This window comes from Bos javanicus, chromosome 10, assembly GCF_032452875.1.
Source record: "Bos javanicus breed banteng chromosome 10, ARS-OSU_banteng_1.0, whole genome shotgun sequence".
NCBI lineage: Eukaryota > Metazoa > Chordata > Mammalia > Artiodactyla > Bovidae > Bos > Bos javanicus.
In genome coordinates this window covers 81,050,511-81,076,878 of record NC_083877.1, presented here as the reverse complement: position 1 = coordinate 81,076,878, position 26,368 = coordinate 81,050,511, and the positions used below count along the sequence as shown (strand labels likewise).

At 43.7% G+C, this 26,368-nt stretch overlaps 1 protein-coding gene and 1 long non-coding RNA gene across 2 annotated transcripts; one reads left to right on the top strand and one right to left on the bottom strand.

The window, feature by feature from the left end:
- The first annotated feature begins 1,190 nt into the window (after positions 1–1,190).
- SLC10A1 (solute carrier family 10 member 1) lies at positions 1,191–26,356 on the top strand. The gene is made up of 5 exons (XM_061429258.1): positions 1,191–1,878; positions 13,147–13,357; positions 20,058–20,236; positions 21,268–21,464; positions 23,234–26,356. Exons 1-5 carry the CDS (start codon positions 1,523–1,525, stop codon positions 23,401–23,403), a joined length of 1,113 nt encoding a protein of 370 aa, XP_061285242.1. The 5' UTR covers positions 1,191–1,522; the 3' UTR covers positions 23,404–26,356.
- LOC133254895 (uncharacterized) lies at positions 1,386–13,256 on the bottom strand. The gene is made up of 2 exons (XR_009738798.1): positions 4,387–13,256; positions 1,386–3,951 (listed from the first exon to the last, which is right to left on the bottom strand). It is a non-coding gene; the product is annotated as an uncharacterized LOC133254895 (long non-coding RNA).
- Positions 26,357–26,368: the final 12 nt, after the last annotated feature.

Genomic DNA, 26,368 nt, shown 5'->3' with positions numbered 1-26,368 from the left:
GGAGGTAAGTCTCAGTGAACTCCGGGAGTTGGTGATGGACAGGGAGGCCTGGCGTGCTGCGATTCATGGGGTCACAAAGAGTCGGATTGAACTGAACTGAACTGAAGTCACAGTGTATAGCTCTGTGACCTGCAAAACTCCAGAGAGCAGCCTTCTTGAGCACACTATGTGCAGATCCTATCCCTCAACCCTTATCTATGCAGGATTCAGGAGGCCCTAGGGCCATTAGTGGAGAGCTGGAATTTTTGGGTGGTTCCTCATATCAAGACAAAATCTGTCTCCACCCTCCGTACAGAGTGTTTCACATTTTGGTCCCTGTTGTATCCTCTGGAGCCTCACACAGAAAGCCTTATCTCGTGTTTCAGCAAAGATGAAGACAGGAGATCCCATTCAGGCCCCTTGGATTCCAGCCCAAGCTAGAGGCAATTCTTTTGATGCTGCTCCTTGTCCCTCGCTGAAGATGCTTGACTTTGCAAGGCTTCGATGGGAGGAGAGAGACCTAGGCCACGCCCCCCCCCACCCTGACCAGCAGGTGTGCCTGCCTCTGTCCACTGTCACCTTCCTCCAGAACCTCGCTCCCGGATAGGTGCAGAGCAAAAGTAGAGCAGTCCGGAAATCAGAAAGAAAAACCTGCATTCCTGCTTCCTTCTAGGCAAGTCTCCCAAGCAGCAGGGCTCCTCGGGCTGTTGACTGCAATACATCTCCCCTGCCAGGGTTCCCTCAGAGCTGCCCTTTGGGCAAAGTGCTTCCAGGCTTCCTGTGAGCCCCTGGGTCATCCCATCAGGCTCCTCCCTGGTGGTAAGCCTGCTTGGGGGCATGTTCCTCCCCAAGAACTTGTGTGGCCAGGTTTGGGGTTAAGACAAGGGTTTCCCAGCCTGAGTAGGAAGGACACAGGCACTTCTCCTCTTCCAGGAGAAGGGTCGTGGACACATCTAGAAGCCAGTAATTCACCTGTCCTCTGTCCCACAACCTCCTTTCCAAGAAGGAAAGGTAAAATTCAACGCTTGTTACTTCCTTGGGTCTGGACAAGGGGAGGCACCTTCCCCTGAATGAGAAACTGTGGCCTCTGGGACTGAGCAGAGAATGAGAGGGGCTGGACCCAGATCGGTCCTCAGGACACAGTGCCTGTGGGCGTGCTCGGAGGTGGGAGGGGGGGAGCAGTGAGGGGATGTGGAGAAGAGATATAAGGCCTCTTGTACCAGAAGCAGCCAGGAGGTGAGAAGAGGTGTTAGTGGCACCCAGGAAGGCAGAAGAGGCTGAGGAATTCAGGAGGGGCAAGAACAGCCCTACAGAAAAGGCTCTGGGCACACTCTCTCTCTCTTTTGCGGCCAAAGCCAGAGAAAGAACAGCCAGTTGCATAATCCTTCTATTTGCTCAGATCTACATTTTGCCTTGAAGCTCCCTGCCCTGGGAAGTGATTGAGGAAGGCACCCAGCAAGGACTGGGCAGGGCAGGGAGTCAGTAGACCAACCAGGGGTGCGCAGGGTCTTCAGCCTTTCTTCCACCACTGCCGTCCAGGAGGATGGAGGCCTTCAACGAATCTTCCCCGTTCAACTTCTCCCTCCCGCACAACTTTGGCAAGCGGCCCACCGACCGGGCGCTGAGTGTCATTCTGGTGATCATGCTGTTAACCATCATGCTCTCGCTGGGTTGCACCATGGAGTTCAGCAAGATCAAGGCGCACTTCTGGAGGCCCAAGGGGCTGGCCGTCGCTCTGGTGGCGCAGTTTGGCATCATGCCCCTCACTGCCTTTGGACTGGGCAAGTTCTTCCAGCTGAATAACGTCGAGGCCCTAGCCATCCTGATCTGCGGCTGCTCACCGGGGGGGAACCTCTCCAACGTCTTTGCCCTGGCCATCAAGGGGGACATGAACCTGAGGTAGGACTGGGGGTGAGAAGGGAGCTACCTGGGGAGATTGCAGTCAAGGGGAAGAGCCAGGAGGGGAGTGAATGGGGGCTTGGAGGGTGTTAGGGCAGGGGGTGGCAGCCATTTATGCTCAAAAGCTAACACTGGGCTGGGGGCAGACGCTGGGGTACATCTTGGCTTAGGCTCCAAGCCAAAGGGGCTCAGCTGGTCCAGGGACATCCTGGAGAGACCCCGCCCCTACTCCCAGGGTTGTCTCAAATGGCACAAGGACTGTCTTGAAGGAATACTGTATTGATTTAAAGCAAAGGGACCTCTGGTGAACTTTCACCCATCTGCCAGGGTAGGCAGAATTCTGCTTCAAGGCCAGAGATACGAAAGGGAGTGCAGATTAGTCCCAAAGATCTCCAAGGAGATCAAGGCGGCTCAGAACCAAAGAGCACCTCCAGTTCCTGCAGACCAGGAAGGAATTGCCAAAGATCCCCCCAACTGTCTGTGCAAGTGGGCTGTCCTCTCTGAACCTCCCCTCTCCACCCATCAGAGGCAAGAACACTTCAGCGCAAAGACACAGCCAGGTAGATCCTGGAGTCCCCCAGCACCAGGTCAGGGTCCCATGTCAGGACAAGCCTCACCTCAGCCAAACTGGGAGGAGGCAACAGCAGCATCCCCACACCCAAACCACTACAGCAGAAGTCAGTGAGGGTAGAATCCTGCAGGGGGCAGCTGAATACCGGTCCTTCCAAAGAGGTGGGACTCTGGTCTGGAATGTTTCCCAGGGCAAAGCCATGTCAGACTAGCTCCAGCTCCAGCAGCAGCTTCTGCTGGCTGAAGAAAACTCACCAGCATAAAAGCTCTGGCTCTTACTTAATTGTCCATCTCAAGCCTGTCTCTTATGGTTCAGTCCTCAGTGGAGAGGCTATTCCATGCCAGGCAGGGCAGTAAATTCAAGACAGTCCATCTGCTTGTGCCTGTCACTACCCTGCCCCTGACTGAACTGTACTAAGGAAACCAGCCAAGTAGGGAATCCTCTTCCTGGTGATGCCAAGTGATACTGGAGCTGATACTTGAATGAAAAAATGATAGTGATCATGGGGGGTTACCTGGACCTGCCGCCTGAGAAGCTCTGGACTCTCCACCCATATAATTCAACCCTCACTGAGGTGTTTGATGGAGAGAGAGCCTGGCTTGTACAGTCTCTCATGGGAACATGTCCAGTATTCAACTACCTCACTGTGAGGAAGTTCTTCCCCTTATCTGATCTAGGTCCTTCCTGCAGCAAGACAAGCCCCTGACCTGATCTAGACAAGGCCCAATGCAGCCTCTGTGTCCCATACAGAGAAACCTGAACCATATCTTAATTCTGATGTAGAAGGGCTGCAACCTTGCCTGGGAGCTTAGCTGGTAAAGAATCCACCTGCAATGCGGGAGACCTGGGTTTGATCTCTGGGTTGGGAAGATCTCCTGGAGGAGAGCATGGCAACCCACTCCAGTATTCCTGCCTGGAGAATCCCCATGGACAGAGGAGCCTGGCAGGGTACTCAGGGCCTTATGGCTCTGTATCAGCAGAGCTGCGTGGGCGGGTGGGGAGGTGGGAGGCAGTGTTAAAGCACAGTAGGGGAGTCTCTAAGTGTGAGTGACCAGATGTCCCAGTCTCTTGAGCCAGTGAGTGCCAGTAAGGTCCCTTTGGCAATGCCTGCTTTTCAGAGGCTCTAGGCCTCCACCAGTGACGCCTCCAGTGACTCACTGTCTTGCTCAGGCTCCTGGTCTGGGCACCTGGGACCTGTCACCTCCACCTAGGCCCCTCAAGAGATAATACTTTGCAGGACAGCCACCTTCTGCCATAAAGCCCCTTCCCACAGACCAACCTCCCATGTACATGAAACCAGCCCTCTGACCCCACTCATCCTCCACCATCACAAGCTGCCAGAAACTTCAAATTCCAGATTGAGTTCACCTGAGACAACTTGTTACAGGTATTATAGTAATGATAATGGTGCTGATAATAAAAGACAGACTGGCAATGGGCCAAAGGCTCTACATGGGATCCTGATACGGCTTCCATGAGGAGGTGCTATAAGGAGCTCCATTCTAGAGACAAGAAAACTGAGCTTTAGAGAGGTTAATACATTTATCCGAGGCCTGGGGGCTCCAAAGCCTGTGCTTTCACTCAAATATCTTCAATGCCCAGTGTGGCTGGAAGATGACCGCCAGCCTCTGAGGTGTGGGGCTCCCTGCACAGGGCATATGCCATCCATCTCTGCCGTGGCTATTGTGGGATTAGGAACTCATGGCTGGCATAGCTTCCTGCTTTTCAGGAGAAGACAGAATCTCCCTTTGAAGGTGAAATCTCCACATTTTTAATTGTTGGCAATGATTTCAAATTTTTTAAAACACTGTGCAAGCCAAACTGTACATGTCAGAGGCCCAGATGCCACCCAGAGGCTGTGGGTTTGAGGCCTGTGTACGATACCATGCTATTCCCATGTGGACTAGAAAGGAGTGTTGAGACCAATTCCACTTTACACGTGAGAAAGCTGAAGTCCAGAGACTTGCTAGAGGCTTCCCGAGAGTCTGTGGGCAAGCTGTGTCTGGAGCCAGTCCCGGGGTCTCTCTTGCCAGTCATTCTGCTTCACGGCTGGAGTGAGGCTGAGGGAGATCCTCATGGGTGAAGGGGGAGAAGGAACATTCCAGAAGGCTGGGTGCCCCCTCCCCTGGTGGACCTCTCAAGGCAGCCAGGCACAGCAGCTCTTTCCTCTAGGATGCCGAGAGTCATGCTTCAAAAAAGACAGTGGACCCACAGGCAAGAGAAATTGCCCTCCCTGAGGGACAGAGAAGAGAGGGCCAGTGAGAACTGGGCCCCTTTGATGACCACCTATGCCACGCCTCGAGTTCACCTGCTCACCCCCACCCCTCATCCAGCCTACAGCAGACAGCAGAGCCAATGGCTGTGGAGACAACCCAAGGATTCTCACAGTTCTCCCCACCATGAAAGACTAGGCAGGAGACAGAAGCTACTCAGGTTCCCCGAAGTCTCCCACTTCACCACAGAGACTGACCGGTTCCCTCACAGCTCCCTCAGCTTCTGCTGCCAGTGCCTCTGTTAACAGGAGCTCAAAACCTGTCCCTCAAGCAGGGTATATACAGTTGCCCCAAAGCAGGCTGTGTGGAGGGCTCTGAGAATTTAAGCAGAAAGGTTAAAAAAAAAAAAAAGAAATGTGCTCCATTCCCCCTGGTCCCTGGACCCCTAGACAAGGTCCATAGCAGACTCTGGGTCCTACAGACAGAAACCTGGACCATATCTTAATTCTGATGTAGAAGGGTTGCCAGCTTCCCTGGTAGCTTAGCTGGTAAAGAATCCGCCTGCAATCCAGATTCACAATGTTACTACATGACAGGTTCGTCTCAGAGCTACAACAGGACTGCCCTCCCAGCACTGCCCTTCAGGGTAACAGGATCACAACCATTACAGATACCAGAAATGTAGGCCAGGAGCCAAGCCCTTGCACGGGCGGAGGAGGTATCAGGAGGTCTGGGAGCACGGCTCCCCCACACACGCCAGTGCACAAGGCACACCAAGTCCCAGAGCAAATTCCAAAGCTCCCGACATGCCGAGCCAAAGCAAGCATGACTCCTGTTCAAGGTCATCAAAACAAGCACACGAGTTTCATGTGTGGCCTTTCTCCTAGGCAGAGGTCAACAGCTAGCGCTGTGTAGCCTACCGAATGCCCTTCCCAATCTCATTCCCCTCTTCCTACACTCAAGGAGCACCTCCCAGGATTTGACTTTCAGCCCTTCCACAAACCCTTTTATATTTTATATTATACTATTACTATGTATGTAGATATCCACCAGCAAGATACACTCCTGCATTTGTTGTTTTTAAACTTTATATGAACTGTATCATACTACCCATATCATTTGACAACTTGCTTTCTTTGAGATGATAGGTTTAAAAATAAAAGAGCTATTTTGTGCATTTGAACTGCAGAATAGTTTGTACCAGGCTTCCCTGGTAGCTCAGTCAGTTAAGAGTATGCCTGCAGTGAAGGAGACCCGGGTTCGATCCCCGGTCAGGAAGAGCCCCTGGAGAAGGAAATGGCAACCCACTCCAGTATTCTTGCCTGGAAAATTCTATGGACAGAGGAGCCTGGCAGGCTACAGTCCACAGGGCTGCAAGAGTCAGACGCGGCTTAGTGACTAAACTGCAACCACCATAGTTTGTTTGCATTGTCCTGTTGGCAGGCGTTTATGCGGCTTTCCTGTTTAAGCAAGTCTTGTGCCTGCTACCCCTATGCTCACATGTGAGAGCATACAGGAACACAGGACTGCTGGGTCTTGAGGTTCACACATCTTCATCTAACATCTATCCAGACTAGTTGTTCTACATCTCACTCCCCAGGGCAGTGTATGAAGATCCGTTTCTCTGTGTCGTCATCTGTATAAAATGAAATGTCATGGTGGTTTTAAATTTAATTCATCATAGGCTTCCCTGATAGCTCAGCTAGTAAAGAATCCACCTGCAATGCAGGAGACCTGGGTTCGATTCCTGGGTCAGGAAGATCCCCTGGAGAAGAGAAAGGCTACCCACTCCAGTATCTGGCCTGGAGAATTCCATGGACAGTCCACGAAGTCACAGAGTCGGACACAACTGAGCAACTTTCACTTTCATGGGAGGTCTAGCACCTATTCAAATCTCATTGGCCATTTGGGTGTCCTTTCTGAAAATAATGCCCTTTGCCTATTTTTCTATGGGATGGTGGTGCTTCCTTCTTATTAATTGGTAGTCATTTGTTGTTTTTACATGTTTCAACAGTCTACTCATAGTTTGGGGCTTATCCTTATGTTTTGATAATGATATAAAACTGTGTATTTTAACTTAACCAACTGTATTAATATTTTCCCTTGACATTTTATATTTTGGGGATTATTTAACAAACACTTTACTGCCTTCAAGGTCATATATACATTCACCTATGTTTGAAAAGTTTTAAAGCTTTGCATCTCACATGAAGATCTTTAATTTATTAGTATGTATTCTGTGATCTAATTGTATCTTTTCCACCTGAATAGAAAAAATTCCTAGGATCAGTGAATTTTTTTCCAGCAACTTGTAACACCACCTCTTGTTGATCAGATGCTCAAATAAGCATGGGTTTATGTCTGAGATCTCTCTTCTATGTGGCTATTCTTGTACCAATATCACTTAACTCTATGGTAAATTTTGATAAGTGAAAGGAGTTGCCCTACCTTGTTATTCTTGGAAATTATGTTAATTATTTTTGACCTTTTACTCATTCATTTGAATTTTGAGACTAACTCTCAAGTCGACAAAAGTTATTTCTGAAAGTTTGGTTAAGTTTGCATTAAATTTATAAATCAATACTGAATCTTCCCATCCACAAAACTGGTATAGGTTTCCTTTCATTCAATCATTTCATATTAGGAAGTTCTTCCATATAATTAAAAATTCATTTACTAATAATTTTTTGTAGTAATTTTTAATTGATTTTTTTTATTGCTAATGTATTCAGAATTTCATGGATTCTATTTACTAGTTAAAATAGAAATTCACTTGAATTTCCTCTGTGGACAGTTCTATCATCGGCTTATTTTAGTTTCTTCCTTTCCCCTCTATATAGTTTTCCTATCTCGTTTTGCAATGCTAGCGAAGACGTACAAACTATAATTTACAGCAGGTGATGTGATGAGAACAGGTATCCTTCCTTTATTCCTCTAATTTTTCACCATTAGGTTTTCTATTTCTTGTAGATTTTTTGGACAGATAATCCTTTTCAGGTTAAGGGAATCCATTCTGTTGCTAGTGTGGTGATTTTTACCATGCATGAACACTGGATTTTGTTGAATGACACTTTTCTATACCATTTTTTTCTTTAATCCAATAATGCAGTGATACATATCAGTAGATTGCCTAATATTAAATCATTTTTATATTGCTGGGATAAACCCATTTTGTTCATTGTATTATTTTATAAAGGCATAGCTAGATTCACTAGGTAACATTTTGTGACTTTTGCTCCTGTGTTTGTAAATGAGAATGGTCCCTAATTTTCCTTTCTCATAATGTGACTTTTTTACCTTTGGTTCTAAACTCATACTAATCATATATAATTTGGGGCATGTTTCCCCTTTCTTTACTCTGAGACGATCTATACTTTGAATATTTAGCAGAACTCTACTATAAAATCATATACATTTTGTGTGAGGTTTATTTGGATAATAGGTTTCAAAGTGTTTACTAAATGTCTTTAGTGAGTCTAAATTGATTCAGGTTTTCAACTTCATTTTAAGTTTTTGTAGATTTCCCAGGAAATTGTCCATTCAGTCTGAATAGAAAAATGAAAATATAAGACTATCCTTGATTTCTTCTATGGTCCTCTAAAATCTCTATTGTATCGGAAATTGTATTTCTTTTTGCATTCATGCTAAGATCAATTTGTGCCCATTTTCCTTTTTCTTGGCTAGCCTCGCCACAAGTATTTATATTATCGGACTTTGTAAAGAACCTGCTCTTGGTGTAATTGATTCTCAATTTATATCATTTTTAAAGGTTATTCTCTCATCTTTAATATTTTCTCTTTCACTGGGTTTGTTTCTCTTTCCAACTCTTGAATAAAATGCTTAGCTCATTAATTTTTAATCTTTCTTCTTTTCCTTTATAAACATTTCAAGCTATAAATTTTCCTCTTAAGGATGAATTTTGTCCTCTAGATTTTTAATATTTTTAAGATATAATTCACACACCATAAAATTCACCTTTTTAAAATCAGTAGTTTATAGTATATTCACACTGTACAACTATCACCACCAATTCCCAAACATTTTAATCATCCCCCAAAGAAACCTAAACACATTAGTAGTCACTCTCCATTCTCTCTCTCCAGCCCCCAGCAACCACAAATCTATTTTCTGTCCCTAGGGATTTCATGTAAATGGAATCATATAATACCTAGCCTTTCATGTTTTTGATTCCTTCACTTGCCATGCTTTCAAGATTCATCTTTGTGACAGCTGATATATAGTGGTACTTCATTGCTTTTTATGGCTGAAGAACATTCAATTACATGAATACACCACAATTTGCTTATCCATCAATATTTTATTTTCCACTTTTCAGCTGTAACTAATGTTGCTCTGAACACTTGTATGTACTTTCTCCACATTCTCACCGAGACTTATCATTTTTATTGCTTAGCTCCGCTAGTGGGTGTGAAGTGGTATCTCATTACCACTTTATCATTTCATTATCAGTTTTAATTTGTATTTCTTTTATAACTAATGGTGTCGAGCATCTTTTCATGTGCTTGTTGGCTAACTGTGTTTCTTTGGAGAAATGCCTATTCAAGTCCTTTGCCCATTTTTAAATTGAGTTATTTGGAGTTTTTTAGCTGTTGAATTATGAGTTCTTTATATATTCTGGATACTGGGCACTTGCACGATTTGCAAATATTTTCTCCCGTTATGTGGGAGACTTATTTTGAGTATCCTTTGAAGCAGTTTTTTAGGTTTTGAAGTCAAAGTTACCTGTTTTTCCTTTGGTTACCTGTGCTTTAGGTATCACATCTAAGAAATCATTGCATAATCCAAAGTCAGTTCAGTTCAGTTGCTCAGTCATGTCAAACTCTTTGCGACCCCATGGACTGCAGCACATCAGGCTCTTCCTGTCCATCACCAACTCCCAGAGCTTGCTCAAGAGTTGGTGATGCCATCCAACCATCTCATCCTCTGTCATCTCCCCATATTTTAAAATACTATATTCTTCTATTCCTTTTTCCATTATGAGTTCATATTCAACCCATAATAGAATTACATGTTCTGTTTTTCCAGTAGTCCTTTTGGAGTATTGATTACTGAGTAAACATTTGTTTCACCTCTCCTTTTTTCATAGGCTTAAAGTCTCAATTCTGGCCCCTCCCTTGGGTATTAAAACCTAAACACCAGATTACCAAGACTAACACCCTACCATCTACTCCTCCACATGCTGCAGCTTCAGCACAAGCCTACCTACTACTCGACATTCTTTTGTTTCTAGTCCCTGGAAACCTCCCCTCAGTTTCTTACAAGATGGAGTATGTGCTTAAGTGTTATAGGTGTTCATGACTATGTTGGGGGGAGGTTCCCATTATTCAGTCCACAGTATCTTTTGAGGGTCTCTCCTCAGCTTCTGACTCCTTGTGATATATCCACCAATTATGTTCTTGATGGCTATACTCCAGACCCTTTGGACTAGGATGTAGTTGATGGTCATATCAAGCCCTCATCCCCAACCTTCTCACTAGAATGGACGCCAAAGCATATATTGTAAAGTAAATGTCTACAAATCCAAGATGTTCCCTAGCAGCTTCCTCTCCCCGTTGGTCTTTCTGAAGGGCCTCTTCCTACAGTGTTCTGAGATTAACAAGGATGAGATTCCAAATGCAGACAGCAACAGGGCAGTTAGGATACAAATGAGAACTGGGAAGATACATTGTTATTCAGGATCTGAAACTCACAATTTATCTTAAATAATGTTAAAGATAAGCCAAAACATAAAGGACATGAGAATATCAATGTTGGGTGTGTGTACGTGTGCATGCTGCTTCAGTCGTGTGCAACTCTTTGTGACTCCTGGACAGGAATGTAGCCTGCCAGGCTCCGTGGGAATGTCCAGGCAAGAGTACTGGAGTGGGTTGCCATGCCCTCCTCCAGGGGATCTTCCCAACCTAGGGATCGAACCCACATCTCTTACATCTCCTTTATTGGCAGGCAGGTTCTTTACCACTAGCACCACCTAAGAAGTCCTCAAGTGTTGGGGACTAGATTATTATTCAAGATAGAAAACAGGTCTGATGACCAGATTATCTTGTCACTTGACAGTGGCTAACTCTGTTGCTGCCTTCTCTAATACTCCACTATTGGGCTCCTTCATCAACTTTTTTTTTTACACAGTCCTCTTAATCACATGGGCTTCCCTCGTGGCTCAGCTGGTCAAGAATCCACCTGCAATGTGGGAGACCTGGGTTCAATCCTGGGTTGGGAAGATCCCCTGGAGAAGGGAAAGGTTACCCACTCCAGTATTCTGGCCTGGAGAATCCCATGGACTATGGGTCGCAAAGAGTCAGATAAGACTGAGTGACTTTCACACTTAATCATAACCTCTGTTTACTGCTTTTTCTTTGCATGTTTTTTGGTTTTTGAAATCCCTCCCATGCCACCCACTCTCAAAGACCAAGTGCTCTATAATTGTGTATACGTTCAAACTCCCTGAGAGAAAATGTCCTTGATGTGCTTAATCTTTGTTATTTTAGTCAGAACCACTATGTCCAGCCATGCCCTAGACTCTAAAGGCAGGCACTTAGCCACTGTAGATCAGGTGTTATTCTACAACCCAACGGACTATAGTTAGTGATGGGATCGCACAGCTTTTTTCAAAATGGGCTGTGCATATGTACAAGTATAGAGAGCAAAAAGAGTTCTATTACGGAGGAGATCAAAATGGCTCCTTTCACAGTGAAGTGTATAGGGACCTGGGTTCAAATCTCAGCCTTCCCACCTTTGTGATCCTTCAAGTCCCCAGCTTCCTCTTCATCAGTAAAAAGGAGATCGTATGCTTACCTCCTCAAACTACTGGGAAGAGGAAACAAAGCAATGCATGTAAGATTCTTCACGCCACGCCTGGCACACAGCAGGCACTCCACAAATAGTACAGGCATACCCTGGAGATACTGCAAATTCATTTCCCTACCACTACCATAAAGCAGAATATCACAATAATGTAAGTCATGTGGATTTTTTGGTTTCCTGGTGCATATACATGTTACTTTTAAACTATACTGTGACTTATTAAAGGTACAATAGCATTGTGTCTAAAAAAATTTGCATATCTTAATTTAAAAATACTTTATTGCTAAAAAATGCTAACCATGATCTGAGCCTTCAGCAAGTTGTAATGTTTTTGCCAGTAAAGGGTGTTGCCTCAATGTTGATCAGGATAGTGGCTGCTGAAGGTGAAGGTGGCTGTGGCAATTTCAAGAAGCAACTCCTTATCCATTCAAGTTTTACCATGCGTTGCAGCAATTCAGTCACATTTTCAGGCTCCACTTCTAGTTCTTGCTATTTTCACCACAGTCACGTCTGTAGTTGCTTCCTCCTCTAGTCTTGAATTGCTCAGTCATCCACGAGGCTTGAAATTAACTTCTTTTAAACTCCTGTAACATTGATATTTTGACCTCTTTCCAGGAATCATGAATGGCCATCTAGAATAGTGAATCCTTTCCTGAAGATTTTGTTAATTTTGCACAGATCCATCAGAGGAGTTACTATCTATGGCAGCTGTAGATGCATCTTCTTCTGATAGAACACTGTTTCATCTGCACTGAAAATCTCTTTAGCATGGCCATCTTCACTGATGATCTTAGGAAGATCTTCTGGATAACTTGCAGCTTCTACATAAGACCTTGCTGCTTCACCCTGCACTTGCACATATATGCATATGGCAAGAAACATCCATGTTTCTTCTGCAGATTCCTCACCTCTCTGAGCCTTCCTAGAATTGAAGAGAGTTCAGGCCTTGATCTGGATCAAGCTTTGGCTTAAAGGACTGTTGTGGCTGGTTTGATGGTCTCTTTAGATCACTACAACTTTCTCCATAAGGCTGTTTTGCTTTCTTCTCATTCGTAAGTTCACTAGGGTAGCACTTATAATTTTCTTCAAGAACTTTGCCCTTGCACTTACAACTGGCGTTTGGTGCAAGAGGCCTGGCCTTCAGCCTGCCTGGGATTTCCACAGAATCTCCTAAGAGTAAACATTTCTACCTTTTAACTTAAAAACATAAGAGACATCTGACCCTACCTTTCACTTGAACACTTAAGAGACCAGTGTGGGGTTTGTAATTGGCCTAATTTCAGTATTATGTCTCAAGGAACAAGGAGGCTTGAGGAGAGACAAAAGGGGGAGCAGTCAAAACACACACATTTATATCCTTGAAATTCACCATCTTACATGAGCATGACTCACAGTGCCCCTAAACAATTACAATAGTAATATCAAAAATCACTGTGACAAATACAATGAAAAAGCGTGAAATACTGCAAGACTTGCTAAAACACGACGAGACACCAAGTGAGCAAATGCTGTTGGAAAAACAGCACCAATAGACTTGCTTGATGCAGGACTGCCATGAAGGCTCATTTTATAAAAACACAACTGTGAACTGCAATAAAATGAGGTATGCCTGAATTAATGAGCACCGTCTCTCTCTCCATTTTTCCTATGTCTCCCTCTCAGCATCGTGATGACCACCTGCTCCACCTTCTTCGCCCTGGGCATGATGCCCCTCCTCCTGTACCTTTACTCCAGGGGCATCTATGATGGGTCCCTGAAGGACAAGGTGCCCTACGGCGGCATCATGATATCACTGATCCTGATTCTCATCCCTTGCACCATAGGCATCATCCTCAAATCCAAACGGCCACAATACGTACGCTATGTCACCAAGGTAAGAACCTGGGGGTCTGGGCAGGGAGTGAGAACCCCACCATCATAGCAGTAAATGGCTTGATCCGAGTCATTTGGGCTTCTTCTGTGTCAGTTTTCTTTCCTTGATTAAAAAAAAAGTCTGCTATTGATACAACCTACTTCATGAGATTGTAATGCATATGAGAGTATTTTTGAAGCGTTAGCAGGAAAAAAAGGAAAACACCACACACAACATACAACCATTTTGATAATTAAGCTTTTATCATGTACCTACTAGATGTTACGTTTTACGCTACTAAGGATTCACTATCCTCAAAGAGTTTAATCACAGAAAATCAGTAACACGTGAGAAACAAGACACAAGAGTGTATAGTCAGGCATTGGCAGAATGCAAGGAAGGTAAGGTTAAGAAGGGCCAGGTAGTCAAGAAAGGCTTCTCTGGAGGATGGAAGGAGGGGTGGTCTTGAGCGAGACCATGAATAAAGGGTCAGATTTGGGTAAGCCTAAGGAAATGTCTGAATAGAGGAGTTCAGAGGGAGACCAAAGGCAAACATGGCTGACTAGATAAGAAGGTGGAGGGGAAGAGACCAGAAGAGCTGGGAGGCACACTCACAGCGCTTTGGGAATGGGATGGAGGAAGTGGAGAGTTGGTCCCAAAGGGTGTGGGGGAGTGCCATGAGGGCACCATACCACTGCCTTGCCTTGGAAAAACCAGACCCTTAGAGAGCTCCCTCTGCCAACTCTTATGACCTTGGAGCTCACTCCCCATCAGTCTCTCCTCTGGTTCACTGCTCACCCCTGGGATCCAAGTGCCAACCTGGTCCTCAGGATAAACTCTGCATCCTGAAGGCCTGTTTTTGTTCCTGCCCCTGGATCTATGCCTTTGAGCCGGTCTACAGGGTACACTACTTGGAAGCGCAAGGCTTGGCAGCAGCTTTAGGCCTGGAACAGAGGTTTGGTCAGATTTCCAGGGTCTTTCCATTTTCACAGTGCCATTGTCAAAGGTAGATTTTTGCCCTTGCCCTGGTGCAGTCCTAATACCACGGCCACAGTTCCCCTCCCGACCTGTTGGAAGATGTGAAGTCTCCTGCCAAATGGCTGGTCACCCCACTCTGCTCTGGACAGCATCTTCTGTTTTCACCCTTGCTTCTCAGTAATCTCCTTTTATTCATCACATCCTCTTATTCCCACAGCCTCCTCCTCACTCTCATTTTTAGAATGACACCATATTAATTCTTCCCAATCAACATCAGTTCTGGTTTACATCTCTCCTTTTTTTCAGTAAGTAGTCACTGGACTGGACTTCCTGTTTCAGCCAACACCTGTCTTTCCTCCCCTTCCTAGCCATGCTCCCAGCAGACATCCACTGCCCCCACCTACCTTCCACTCCCACCCAGCCCCCAGGGCTGTTCTCCAGTGACAACCCTCATCAATCAGTGTCTACTCGTCAGTCTCCCATCCACTCACATTTTGATGACCCCTTGCTCCACTTTCTTCACCAAATCCAACAGACATGTCTCAACTATTCTTTTAGCGGTTTTTGATATGGCTGACCACTGCCTCCATCTCAGAAATCTTTCTCCTCAGCTTCAGTGACAGGGCACCTGCTTTCCTACCACCTCTCTGGCATTTCTTTTCAAACTCCCTTGTGAGTTCCTGTGGCAAAGGTTACTTCTCTGCATTCAGCCCAAGGTTTCTGCTTTTCTTACCTACGCCCGGGACCTTCCCACCATGAGATCTGGCCCATCTCAACAGCCATCTACAAGCTGATGACCACCAGAACAATATCTTCAGCGCTCACAGCTCTCCTGACTCCAGGATCCATGTATTAACTACCAAATCTTTCTACTGAATATGCCTCAGGCATTTAAAACTCATTATGTTTTAAATTTAAACCATTTCCTCAAATTTGCTCTTCCCTCCTCCCTGTGTCATCTCAATGAAGCATTTAATGTGCCCAACTGCCTGAGCCAGAAACCAGAAAGCCATTCTCCACGTCCTCTCCCCCTCCCCACCCACACTAATCACCAATTGCCACTTCTGCCTTCTTTTGCTTGAGTCCATGTTTCTCCAAATCCACTGTCTTCATTCAGGCCACTCTCCTCTCTCACTAAGCTACTCAGTCTTCTAACCTGGTTCCCTTACCTAATTTTAACCTGAGTCTGGAAAGAACAAACTATCATGTCACTCTATTGCTTAAAGCCCCTCATTGGTTCCTTATTCTACCCCACGAGTCATGAGGCTCCTCAGCCCTTTCTTAATTTGGTCTCAACCAACCTCTCCAGTGTTAGCTCTTTTCTTTGCACATGCCCTTCCCTCTGCCTGGAATACTCCTCTCTCCAAAATCCCACCTCCCTCACCACCACCTTTCAACTGGACACATCCTTCAAGTCTCAACACAATTAGCACCTGCTCTGGGAAGCTGTTCTCAACCCACAAGCTTGGACAGAATGTGTGTCCTATTTGCTCCCTCATCACCCAACATCCTTGTAGCATTTATTGTATTCGTATTAAAAATACCACTTGTTTTTATTCCCCACACACCTGCAAGAAGATCCTAAGGCTGTGTCTTAACACTGAATTCTCTAACACTCACATCTAATGCCTGAGAATAAACAAAGGAATAGAGGACAAATCCTGTCTCTCCCACACATGAGTAGAAAAACAAAAAACCAGAAACATGAACCTGTCATCTCACTTACTGAAGAGCTTGTGGAATGTAGAAACAAAAGGAAAAATATATCACACAGAAGATAAAAATGTGAAATGACCCCAATATCACTTAAAGCAACTTTGCCCTCCTCCACTTTGTAGGTGAAACCAGAGACTAGAACCCCAAAAGCAACTGATATAACGTGTCTCCTGATCTAAGTATTCTTCTGAGAATGGCAAATACTGTAAGAGATCACTTATACGTGGAATCTAAAATATGACATGAATGAACTTAACTGTGAAACAGAAACAGGCTCACAGACCTAGAGAACAGACTTGTTGCCAAGAGGGAGAGGGGCAGTACAGAAGGAATGGGGGTTTGGGGTTAGTAAACTGATGTATACAGATGGATGGACAAGGGCCCACTGCATAGCACTGTCAGCTATATTCACTATCCTGTGAGGAAATGTAAAAGAATGTGAAATGTATCTGAGTCACTTTGCTGTACAGAAGAAATTAACACAACACTGTAAATCAAGTACACTTCAATTTTTTTTTTTAAAGTGTTCTGAGGATGGAAAAAAGAATCTCAGATCTTAAGGCTAGAGAGGGCTTCAAGATGAGGTAGTCTCCTGCCTTATTCTCATTTTATATATAGAATAACTGAGGCCCAGGGAATGTCTCTCATTCCTGTTTTGTTACACATCCATGACTCAATTCTACAGTAAATGACCCCAGAGAACATTAAAAGGGCTGAGATACACCTGGACAGGAAGGACAGGAGCCAGTAACAGAGAATCACATAAAATATAAGTGTACCTTAGGACCTGCTTTGCCGCTGGCCAAACCTCCAAGGTTAGACAAGCAGAAGGGCAACAGCTCCATTAATCAATTGCTCCCAAACAAGATATCATTCCCATGAGGTTGCAGATAAAAGTGAGTGGCCAAGATGTAAAGGCTGAAATTTTCTTGCTTTTACATTTCTTTGAGGACTATGCTCATTCTTAATCTCCCCAATTCATAATGTAGTGAGTTACAAGCTGGAACAACTGTCCCAGCTTCTTTGCATACCGAACACTCCTAGAGACTTTCAAATCAAAATTACCCAACTTCTGATAACTGGCTCTGACAGAAGCTATCTGTTCAAACTCTGCTCAACCAGTAGCATTCCCTAGTGAGAGGTCACATTTGGACACACCAAGATACAATTTTAAGGATGCCCTATTTGGGCTACCCTGGTAGCTCAGATGGTAAAGCATTTGCCTGCAATGTGGGAGACCTGGGTCTAAAAGATCCCCTGGAGAAGGAACTGGCAACCCACTCCAGTGTTCTTGCCTGGAAGATCCCATGAACGGAGGATACTGGCAGGCTACAGGGGGGTCACAGAGTCAGACACAACTGAGCAACACTTTCACCATTTGGAAAGGTAATTCAAGTAATACTGTAACTCACCCATGCAGGAGTTTATTCAAGCCTATGTGGTCAGAAAGTTGGTGAACCTGAGCATGACACAGTCCAGGTGCCACTCAGCATAAGCCACTCACCACTCTCATTATAAGGATCCCACCCTGACACTGACTCAACCACGCTACCTATGCTTTCCCCATACCTGTTGCTGCTGACCGAAGACCTGACTCTCCTTTGTCTCAGTTTATGCCACCTTGTGACTTCTGCAGCCTGCGGGCCTCCATGTCAAAATTTTCACACTTGTCTCTGCTCTTGCCTCCCCTTCTCTGTAACTCTACAAACTCCCTAAATGAGAGAATTAATTTCCTCGTTGGGTCGCTCACCAACCAGGTCACCTACATGGGAAGAGTTAGGCCAGGTTATCTCCTGGATCCCTGGCAAGCTGAGCTGGCTGCCCATGAATGGACACACACTCATCACAGCTTTAGTCAGCAATGACAGGGCAATGCAGGTGACAGAAAACATGGTCACCTATGAACAACTACTGTGGCCTCTCTTCTTAGCAAGAGGTCATGGACAGGAGATCCGAGTGACAAGAAACTGTGAGATGTTACACTCCACTCCTTTCCCTACAAGCTACAAAGCAGTCAGTGGTTCTAAGATGCTAGGTGCTGTGTTGTCAACCTCATTCCAAAAGCTGAAGGACTCACCAGTTTACATATCTTGAGGAGGGCTAAGCCAGTTTTCACACCTGGGTCACATCAATGTCTATGCTCACCACCACTCTAAAGGCCCCAAGAATGGGAGAATGAGAATGAGGGCTTGAGATTAATACTCACGCAGATAAAGAGGGCTTCCGGATTCACAATCCTTGTAGCCCAATACCTCCTACATTCTTCATTACCCTCTTCAGAACAAAATCTGGACATCAGGTAGAGGACAAACCCAAGAGGCAAAAAATCCAAAAGGAGAAATTAACTCAAAACCCAAGGGTGAACTAAGCAGTTTATCAGTTAATTTTTGTTGTTACTCAGTCATGTTTCACTTCTTGCAACCCCATGGACTGCAGCACTCCAGGGCTCCCTGTCAGTTGTATCAGTTAATAGTCTCTCAATAAAACTTAAGTCGTTACTAGTGAGATTCCTTCCTATCCTGGGACAGGACCACCAACAGTACAGGTGCTGTTTTATATGATTATCAGTTGCAACATGATTTAGAAACAAGGAACTGCGCAGTTACAAGTAGAGCAACATAAATAAACGTTAAATTGTCACTAGGACAACATTGTGAATGTAATTAATGCCACTGAATTATACACTCAAAAAAGGTTAAAATGACAACTTGTGTGTTCTATATATTTTACCACATTTTTTTTTTAAAAATTGCATTAGGAAATACCAAACACAGGTGTGAAATGAGCTGGAAATGGAACCATAACCATTACAGAACACAGTAAGTTCAAGGAAGGTTTGCTGCACACACTTGTACTGAGAAGAAAAGGCTTCCCTGGTAGCTCAGGGATAAAGAATCCGCCTGCTGGTGCAGGAGATGAGGGTTCAATCCCTGGGTCAGGAAGATCACCTGGAGAAGGAAATGGCAACCCATCCAGTATTCTTGCCTGGGAAATCCCATGGACAGAGGAGCCTGGTGGTTGCAGTCCATTGGGTTGCAAAGAGTCAGCCACAAGTTAGTGACTAAACACCACAACTCAGAAGATAAGAGGGACAGAGCTTAAGTTTATGCATGCATTTTCATCAGTTTAGATGTCACTCTAAAATGCAGACATGTAACACTCTTTGAAACCTTGAATCCTCCTTAGTAGAGAAAATTCTTAACATTCTAATTTCATGATAAAGTGCCTACTGAAAATTCTAAGTGGTATGGAAGATCCAACTATAAAATCATAATTTTAAAAGAAAAAAAAACATACCATTGCTCCTGATGACAGTTGCTTTCACAGCTCTCACCTGGGGTAGGGTGGACCTGCACTGTTTCTAAAGATGCATTACCTGAGCTATTTGAAACTCCTTTTAGGAACTTTCCTATCATCCCAATTTGCAAGTCACTCAAGAAAAGCACTCATCCCTATACATCATTCAGATCTAAAAGCACATTATCTGACTTCATTACCTGCTTTAACCAGCATTGCTTCAAATGATTTTTGGCAACTTCCAGAAATCAGATTCATCCTAAAATAGATGAAGTCCCTACCCATAAAAGAGGTATTTAAGACAAGTACCACAAGTTCTAAGAACAGCTTCTACTCAGTTCCAAGATATCCAGAGCATCCAAAGCATTGTTGGGATGCGTAAAGAGAACTTTCATTTACAATACCCACTTTGCCGGAGGGCTGAATAGTCTCATCCTTCAGAGTCACAGCACTTCACTGAAAACCTGCTACTCAGAGATGTCTATCAGAAACTATGTCTGGCTGAGCTTTCAGTAACAAGGTAATCAGACCTATGACCGCCAGCAAGCTGCCCAGCTACAGGTAAGAAATCCAAGATGATGATAAAGGTCTTGCGTACTCCCTTTCACTTCAAATATGTTTATTAAAATGTTTTCCACCTTCGGTATCCACCAGCGCTTCCCTAGCTCTCTGTGCTCCTCCATATCCCCACACCCTTCTAACTGCCTTTTCTTCTTGTCCTTATTCGCAGGGAGGGATCATCCTCCTGCTTTTGTGCAGTGTGGCTGTTGTAGTGCTCTCCGCCATCAACGTGGGCAAGAGCATCTTATTTGTCATGACACCACACTTGCTGGCCACCTCCTCCCTGATGCCTTTCATCGGCTTCCTGCTAGGCTACCTTCTCTCTGCTCTTTTTTGCCTCAACGGACGGTAGGTATTATTGTTTTAGGTCCCACTGTCCCACGCCTTTCAGGAAAAAGATAAGATCCACAATCTGGGGGAAATAATTAAGCAATATATTCAAATGCAAAAATGGAACAAGGCAATTGGACTGAGGAACAGTGGGGAGGTACTGGATGAATAACACAGAGAAACAAAATCCAAAGGTATCTAATCACACAAAGAGGAACAGTTCATGGCGAAGTGCTCCCTAGCAGAGCCTAGACTCCACCACCTGCCCAACTCCCTGGCAGTAAACGGCAGCGGAATAGCTCCATGTCTTCATGACAAGCCTTGATGAGGAAAAGGATCCCTTCCCCTTTGCCTCCTTTTCTGTATAGGTTTTAGTTGTAACACACCACCTTGGGGTGGCAACTTTATAATAAATGTGCAGAGACCATGCTTACAATTTTTTAGCAAAGAACTATTTTAATCACTAATTGCAATTCAGTGAATAAAATGTTGTATTAAATGTAACAGTACATTCTTTAGCCCATAAAGTGTAAAGCAAGAGAATGTGTTCTCAAGGCAGATAATGGAACCAAACTTTCAGTTGTGAAGACATCCAAGCCAGAAATCGGACCACAGGACAAGGTTCCCAGACATTTAGACAATCTTTTACTTTATGCTGAAATCCTAATTGTCCTGTATGTAACTCAACATGTGCCAATGAACAATACTGGCTCAGATCTTTTCTCCCCGTAGCCAGACATTTTCCCTAAACTTCATTTTGGTAATTCCACAAGTGACAAACTGTAGATTTCTAAGCTAATCAAAAATTCCCTCATTAAAAACTCCCCACATGGACCTACTAGTCACCATTTTCCACAAAGCTGGATTAGTGACCTAAGAAATGGGTCAATTTGACTTTTCTCAAAACCCTGTGCACATGGCTCAGTTCCATCTTTCTGTGTTGGACTGTCAGTCTCTCTTATAAAGTATTTGGGAGAAAGATGACCAAGTGAAGTTGCACCCTTATGTCCCTTCTCTGAAGGCATTTGGTTGTTTTTTAATCAAAACAGATGCAAACGCACAGTTAGCATGGAGACTGGATGCCAAAATATTCAACTCTGCTCCACCATCCTCAATGTGACCTTCCCCCCTGAAGTCATCGGACCACTTTTCTTCTTTCCTCTCCTGTATATGATTTTCCAGGTTGGAGAAGGGCTTCTCCTTGTTGCCATCTTTAGGTGCTATAAGAAATTCAAGACTCCCAGAGGTAAGTACTGAATCATTCCCCTTTGAGCTCTACTCTCACCTGGGACATGATTTCACCAGCAACTGTCTCTGGCAAGGACCTTTCAAGAGGGGCTGTAACCCATAAAGTCATTAGGAACCAGACAGCACCAATGTGCAGGAAGGAATTTCAAAGAATCAAACTACCCATAGTTAGTGCATCTCATTTTCGCTGGGAGAGTAAGCTGTGGACTTTGCCTCATGGAACAGAGGGGATTTGGGCTGCTTTAACTGGGGAGACCATGCGGATGAATCAGACAGAACTGTCTTAAGCATTACATGGTTATGAGATCAGTAAGATTCTGTGTTAAGAGTAGGTTCTCAAGCCATGAAACCAGGTCAGAGCCCCAGCACCATTGGCATTGCTTTATGAGGGAAAACATGAAAGCAACGCAGTCTAATAAACCAGAACCAAAAAATGAGGATTCCAACTCTGGTTACACAGTAACAATAAGTCAACTACTAATCTAGATTTAATCTAATTACTACTGGATTAACAAATTCCTAGCCCATAGCATCTCTTTTTTAAGATGCTCAAGAGTATTCATTCTCTTCAAGATACAAACTTCAAGAAAGCCCACTGACTCCTTTCCTCAAAGTGAACATCAAATCTTTTTTTTTCTTCAGTATCTTTTTTCAAACCCAGAAAACTCAATCTCATTTGGTAACATATTTCAGTATTTTGTAACTCTAAACATTAGTATATTCATCTTAACCACTCATTCTTCAACTGACTCAACTTCCTATAAACTTGAAGATGTCTTAAGACCTCTTCAAGACCCAGAGCCTGAATCACACCCTAGGAGAAAGAAACTTACCCTGGTGGAATTTATCTTACAGTAGCAAATGAAGACTTACAGTAACTTAAAAGATGTAATCTTGGTTATCAAGCAGCCAAAAAGAAACCAATAAATAACTGATCATTACTTATGAACCATTTTTACTCAGCTCTGCTTGAAAACTAGAGCTATAGATAAGCATGCAGTCTGATACTTCTCTAAGATCAACTCAAGCTATTTGTTACCATTCAAGATTTCCACCCTCTTAACAAAAAAATTCCAGATCCCCAGGCTTGCGGTTTTAGTACCAGAAAGGGCTGAAATGCCAAGAGGCCATATTTTATAGCTTCTGGCTCTAGAAATCAATGTATGTAGGAAGATTCCTTGGGAGAAAACTAAGTGAAAATTACTCATCTCACATACTGTCTGGGCCCAAGTAGTGTTCAAGTTTAAGGATCTGTCAGTTTTTGTGCTTTGGACCCTTCTAGAAAGATGGGAAAATGGGAAAAGTGAACCCTAAGCATCTCTCCTTGCTACCACCATGTAGGCAGAAGTAAACCCAACAACACGACAGGCGTAATGGAAACACCTCTGGGAAGACTTCTCACTGACAGTGCTTTGCTCCCTGCCCCCACTGGTCCCAGAATGCAAGTCAACCATTGCTTACATGGACTCAACTCCCCAACTGTACCACTTGTACTAAGATGATAGAGACGGAGTGAAGCAGAGTCAGTGCTCTCTAGACCTTACTGCTCTTTATTAGACCCTTTGTTACGAGTATTATCATTAGAGTTGTTGAGGTGAAACCTAATTTTTCCTCAGTTTGACTAAGTCATGGGGAGAAAGGTGGTCAAGAGATAAGAGAAAAAAAAACAGCACACCCTAAGGGAAGTTGATATTATCCCCCAGACAGAACAAGTTTCTTAATCACTCTTTTGTTCTTCCTAACCCATGACCCTTTTCAACTTTACAGATGACACAAAAATGACCTACAAAGTTGATGCAACTGAAGAAACCCTCCCAACAGCTCTGGGAAATGGCACTTACAAAGGGGAGGAGTGCAATATTGGGTTTACTTCAGGCTTCCCCAAAGAGCTGGATTCTGGTCAGAAGGCAACTGAGCAACTCAACATGGCAAACTGAAGAGAGAGCAGAAAGAGGATCCACCTGTGGTGTGATTAGTCTCTCTCCAGCATTTCCAGCATAAACTATCAGAATCATTAAGCCTTGCATGGAGAACAAAGTGGGAGTCTACCCCGCAAGGCTTACCTGTCCTCAGCTCAGGACTTGATACCTGTTTTAAAAAATCAAAGACTTATTCAAGGACAGCCCTACAAAGGCAGGCACCAAAGCTGCCTTTGCATCCCTATAACAGTGCCTAAAAGGCATTAAAAAGCAATTTCTGAGCTGGTCAGTAAATGGGCTTTCACCCTAAAATCAAATATTAAAATTCCGTTCCCAGTTTTGTGACCCAAAAGGGAAATAAGACGCTCAGAGTATTGTAGGATTAGTAGACTTCAGAAGTCATTTCTAACCTTTAGATTTAGAAAAATCTAGATCCCATTCTTTCCCTTTTGACATCATTGGCACCAAAGCTACTGAGAACATGACACCAACTGGCTAAGACAAACTCACAACCATTCTGAAATGAAAGGACATTCTGGAGAACACAATTCTGGAAGAGAGCTTTAAAAAAGAAAAGGAAGGAGAAGAAGTATAAATACCAAGAGAATAGTTTCTCTAATCTAATAATCTACCCCATCAATTCATTAAGTATCAGTAGTTTTCACGTTATGTTCAAATTTAAAATTGAGAGTAAACTATTGCCAAAATTAGTGATTGCTAACTTCAAAGTACTGAAATTCTTAAATTTCCAATTTTTCCCAATGAAATTTAGACATTTTCTATACTGCTCATAGGCAAACACATACACACACAGGCACATTAAGTCAAAGATAAATAAAAACACTTGGAAACAGCTGACTATACCTAGATTCCTTGTGAATTTCATATCCCTTAATGTGATTAAGTACAAATGGAAACCAAGGCAAGTAAACATCTTTGCATCCATCTGGCAAATCTCCAGAACTATCACTACTCCCAACAGAACACCAACTTGGGTCATTAAGCACCTCTTAAAAATGCTAATTTGTTTTTTAAAAAATTGTAAAGATATCTGCCACCTATCAACCTTACATTCTACCTACATTTACTTATCTGTTCAAATTGTTTTCTCTCGTATCTAGCTGACATCATCTACTAGACCTGGTTAGGAAGAATATTAAGTTCAGCTTTTTGAGTTAAGTATGGCTGAACTTGAGATATATTACACTCAAATTTCCCTTAGAGGACCAAGCTGAACCCTGAATAGCCAATCTCCATGTTGCTGAAAATTCAAGTATAATTTAGTCAGCTCTCTGTATCTGAGATTTTACGTCAACTGATTCAACCAACCATGGACCATGGAATACAGCAAGAGGTATTTATTGAAAGTCTGTGTATAAGCAAACCCATGCAGATCAAACCTGCATTGTTCATGGGCCAACTATATATAGAAAAGTAATTACAGGGAGTTCCCTGGTGGTCCAGTGATTAGTAGGACTTCACACTTCCACTGCAGGGGGCAGGGGTTCAATCCCTGTCCGATAACAAAGATTCTTATACCTTACAACACAGCAAAAAAAAAAAATTACGTCACACCACACAAAACCTGAAGTTGGACACAACTGAAGCAACTAACTGTAAAACCTGGTCCTAAAACTTTGCTTAGGATTACAGCCACGCTCATTATTTCTGATGTTCTGTATCTCGGAATTCAGGCCAACTTATCAATTCAAAATTAACTTGGTCATCTCTGCCATTAGTTTAAAGCGCTTTATCCTATTAAGAGTGATAAGCCACTGATAACTATGTATTTAATGATAGAGGTGAAAAGTCACTGGTAAAATATCAAAGTACATACAGCATGCCCTTCTGAGTTACCATATCTAAAAAGCATAAGGGGAAAAATAATCACACCTCTCCACTTTACATCAGCAACTTCTGGCTGACCTGTACACCCTTCAACTACACTACAAAGAAAAAAAACCTAGGTTTCCCACAGAGGTAACCACAAAATGCCCCACATTCAAGTGAAACAACAAGTACACCACACGAACTCTCCCAAGAGTTGTGATCAGCTTCACAATTTTATGGCCTAAGTTCTGTAGTCTTGAACACAGGCAAGCTTTCATACCAAGAACTCTCAAATGCACTGCCTGCTAATGCAGATTCCCACTATCAAATGCCACACTCTGAGGAAACCCAATCTGTTCCGAGTGCTGCCAATTCTGCCTTCCTCAAAATCCCTGAAAGGCTAGGGCAGTTAAGTGTGGTTTTGGGGTTCTGGAACTAGACTTCCAAGGTTCTAATACCAGTCTAGCATTTACTTGTTGTTCCAGGCCCTGGCTGGAGAAGGCAATGGCACCCCACTCCAGTACTCTTGCCTGGAAAACCCCATGGACGGAGGAGCGTGGTGGGCTGCAGTCCATGGGGTCGCTAAGAGTCGGACACAACTGAGCGACTTTCACTTTTCACTTTCATGCATTGGAGAAGGAAATGGCAACCCACTCCAGTATTCTTGCCTGGAGAATCCCAGGGACGGGGGAGCCTGGTGGGCTGCCGTCTATGGGGTCGCACAGAGTCGGACACGACTGAAGCGACTTAGCAGCAGCAGTAGCAGCCAGGCCCTGGCTCTCCTCTTGGAAAACCTTGTATTAAAAAATAAAATTATACATACATATATATAAATATTTCTATACAAATACTACATGTAATAGTTAAGTGGTTTAGCATTCAATGACAGTATATACGCGAGGAACTTAACAGAGCTACTATGTGTTACTCATTTTAACAAGTATTTATCTTGACTAGCATTCAATCAAACCAGTCTGAGATATTCCTAGAACAAACAATGAAACTAATTTCCTACAGATATAGGACTCTAACATTTAATAAAGGTGGATGTAGAACCTTAAGCAGTTTCACTACCATTTTCCCTTCAACAGACTGTTACACCCTACTAATAAAATGCATGTGAAAGCCTCTTAAAACATTACATGCAGTTATT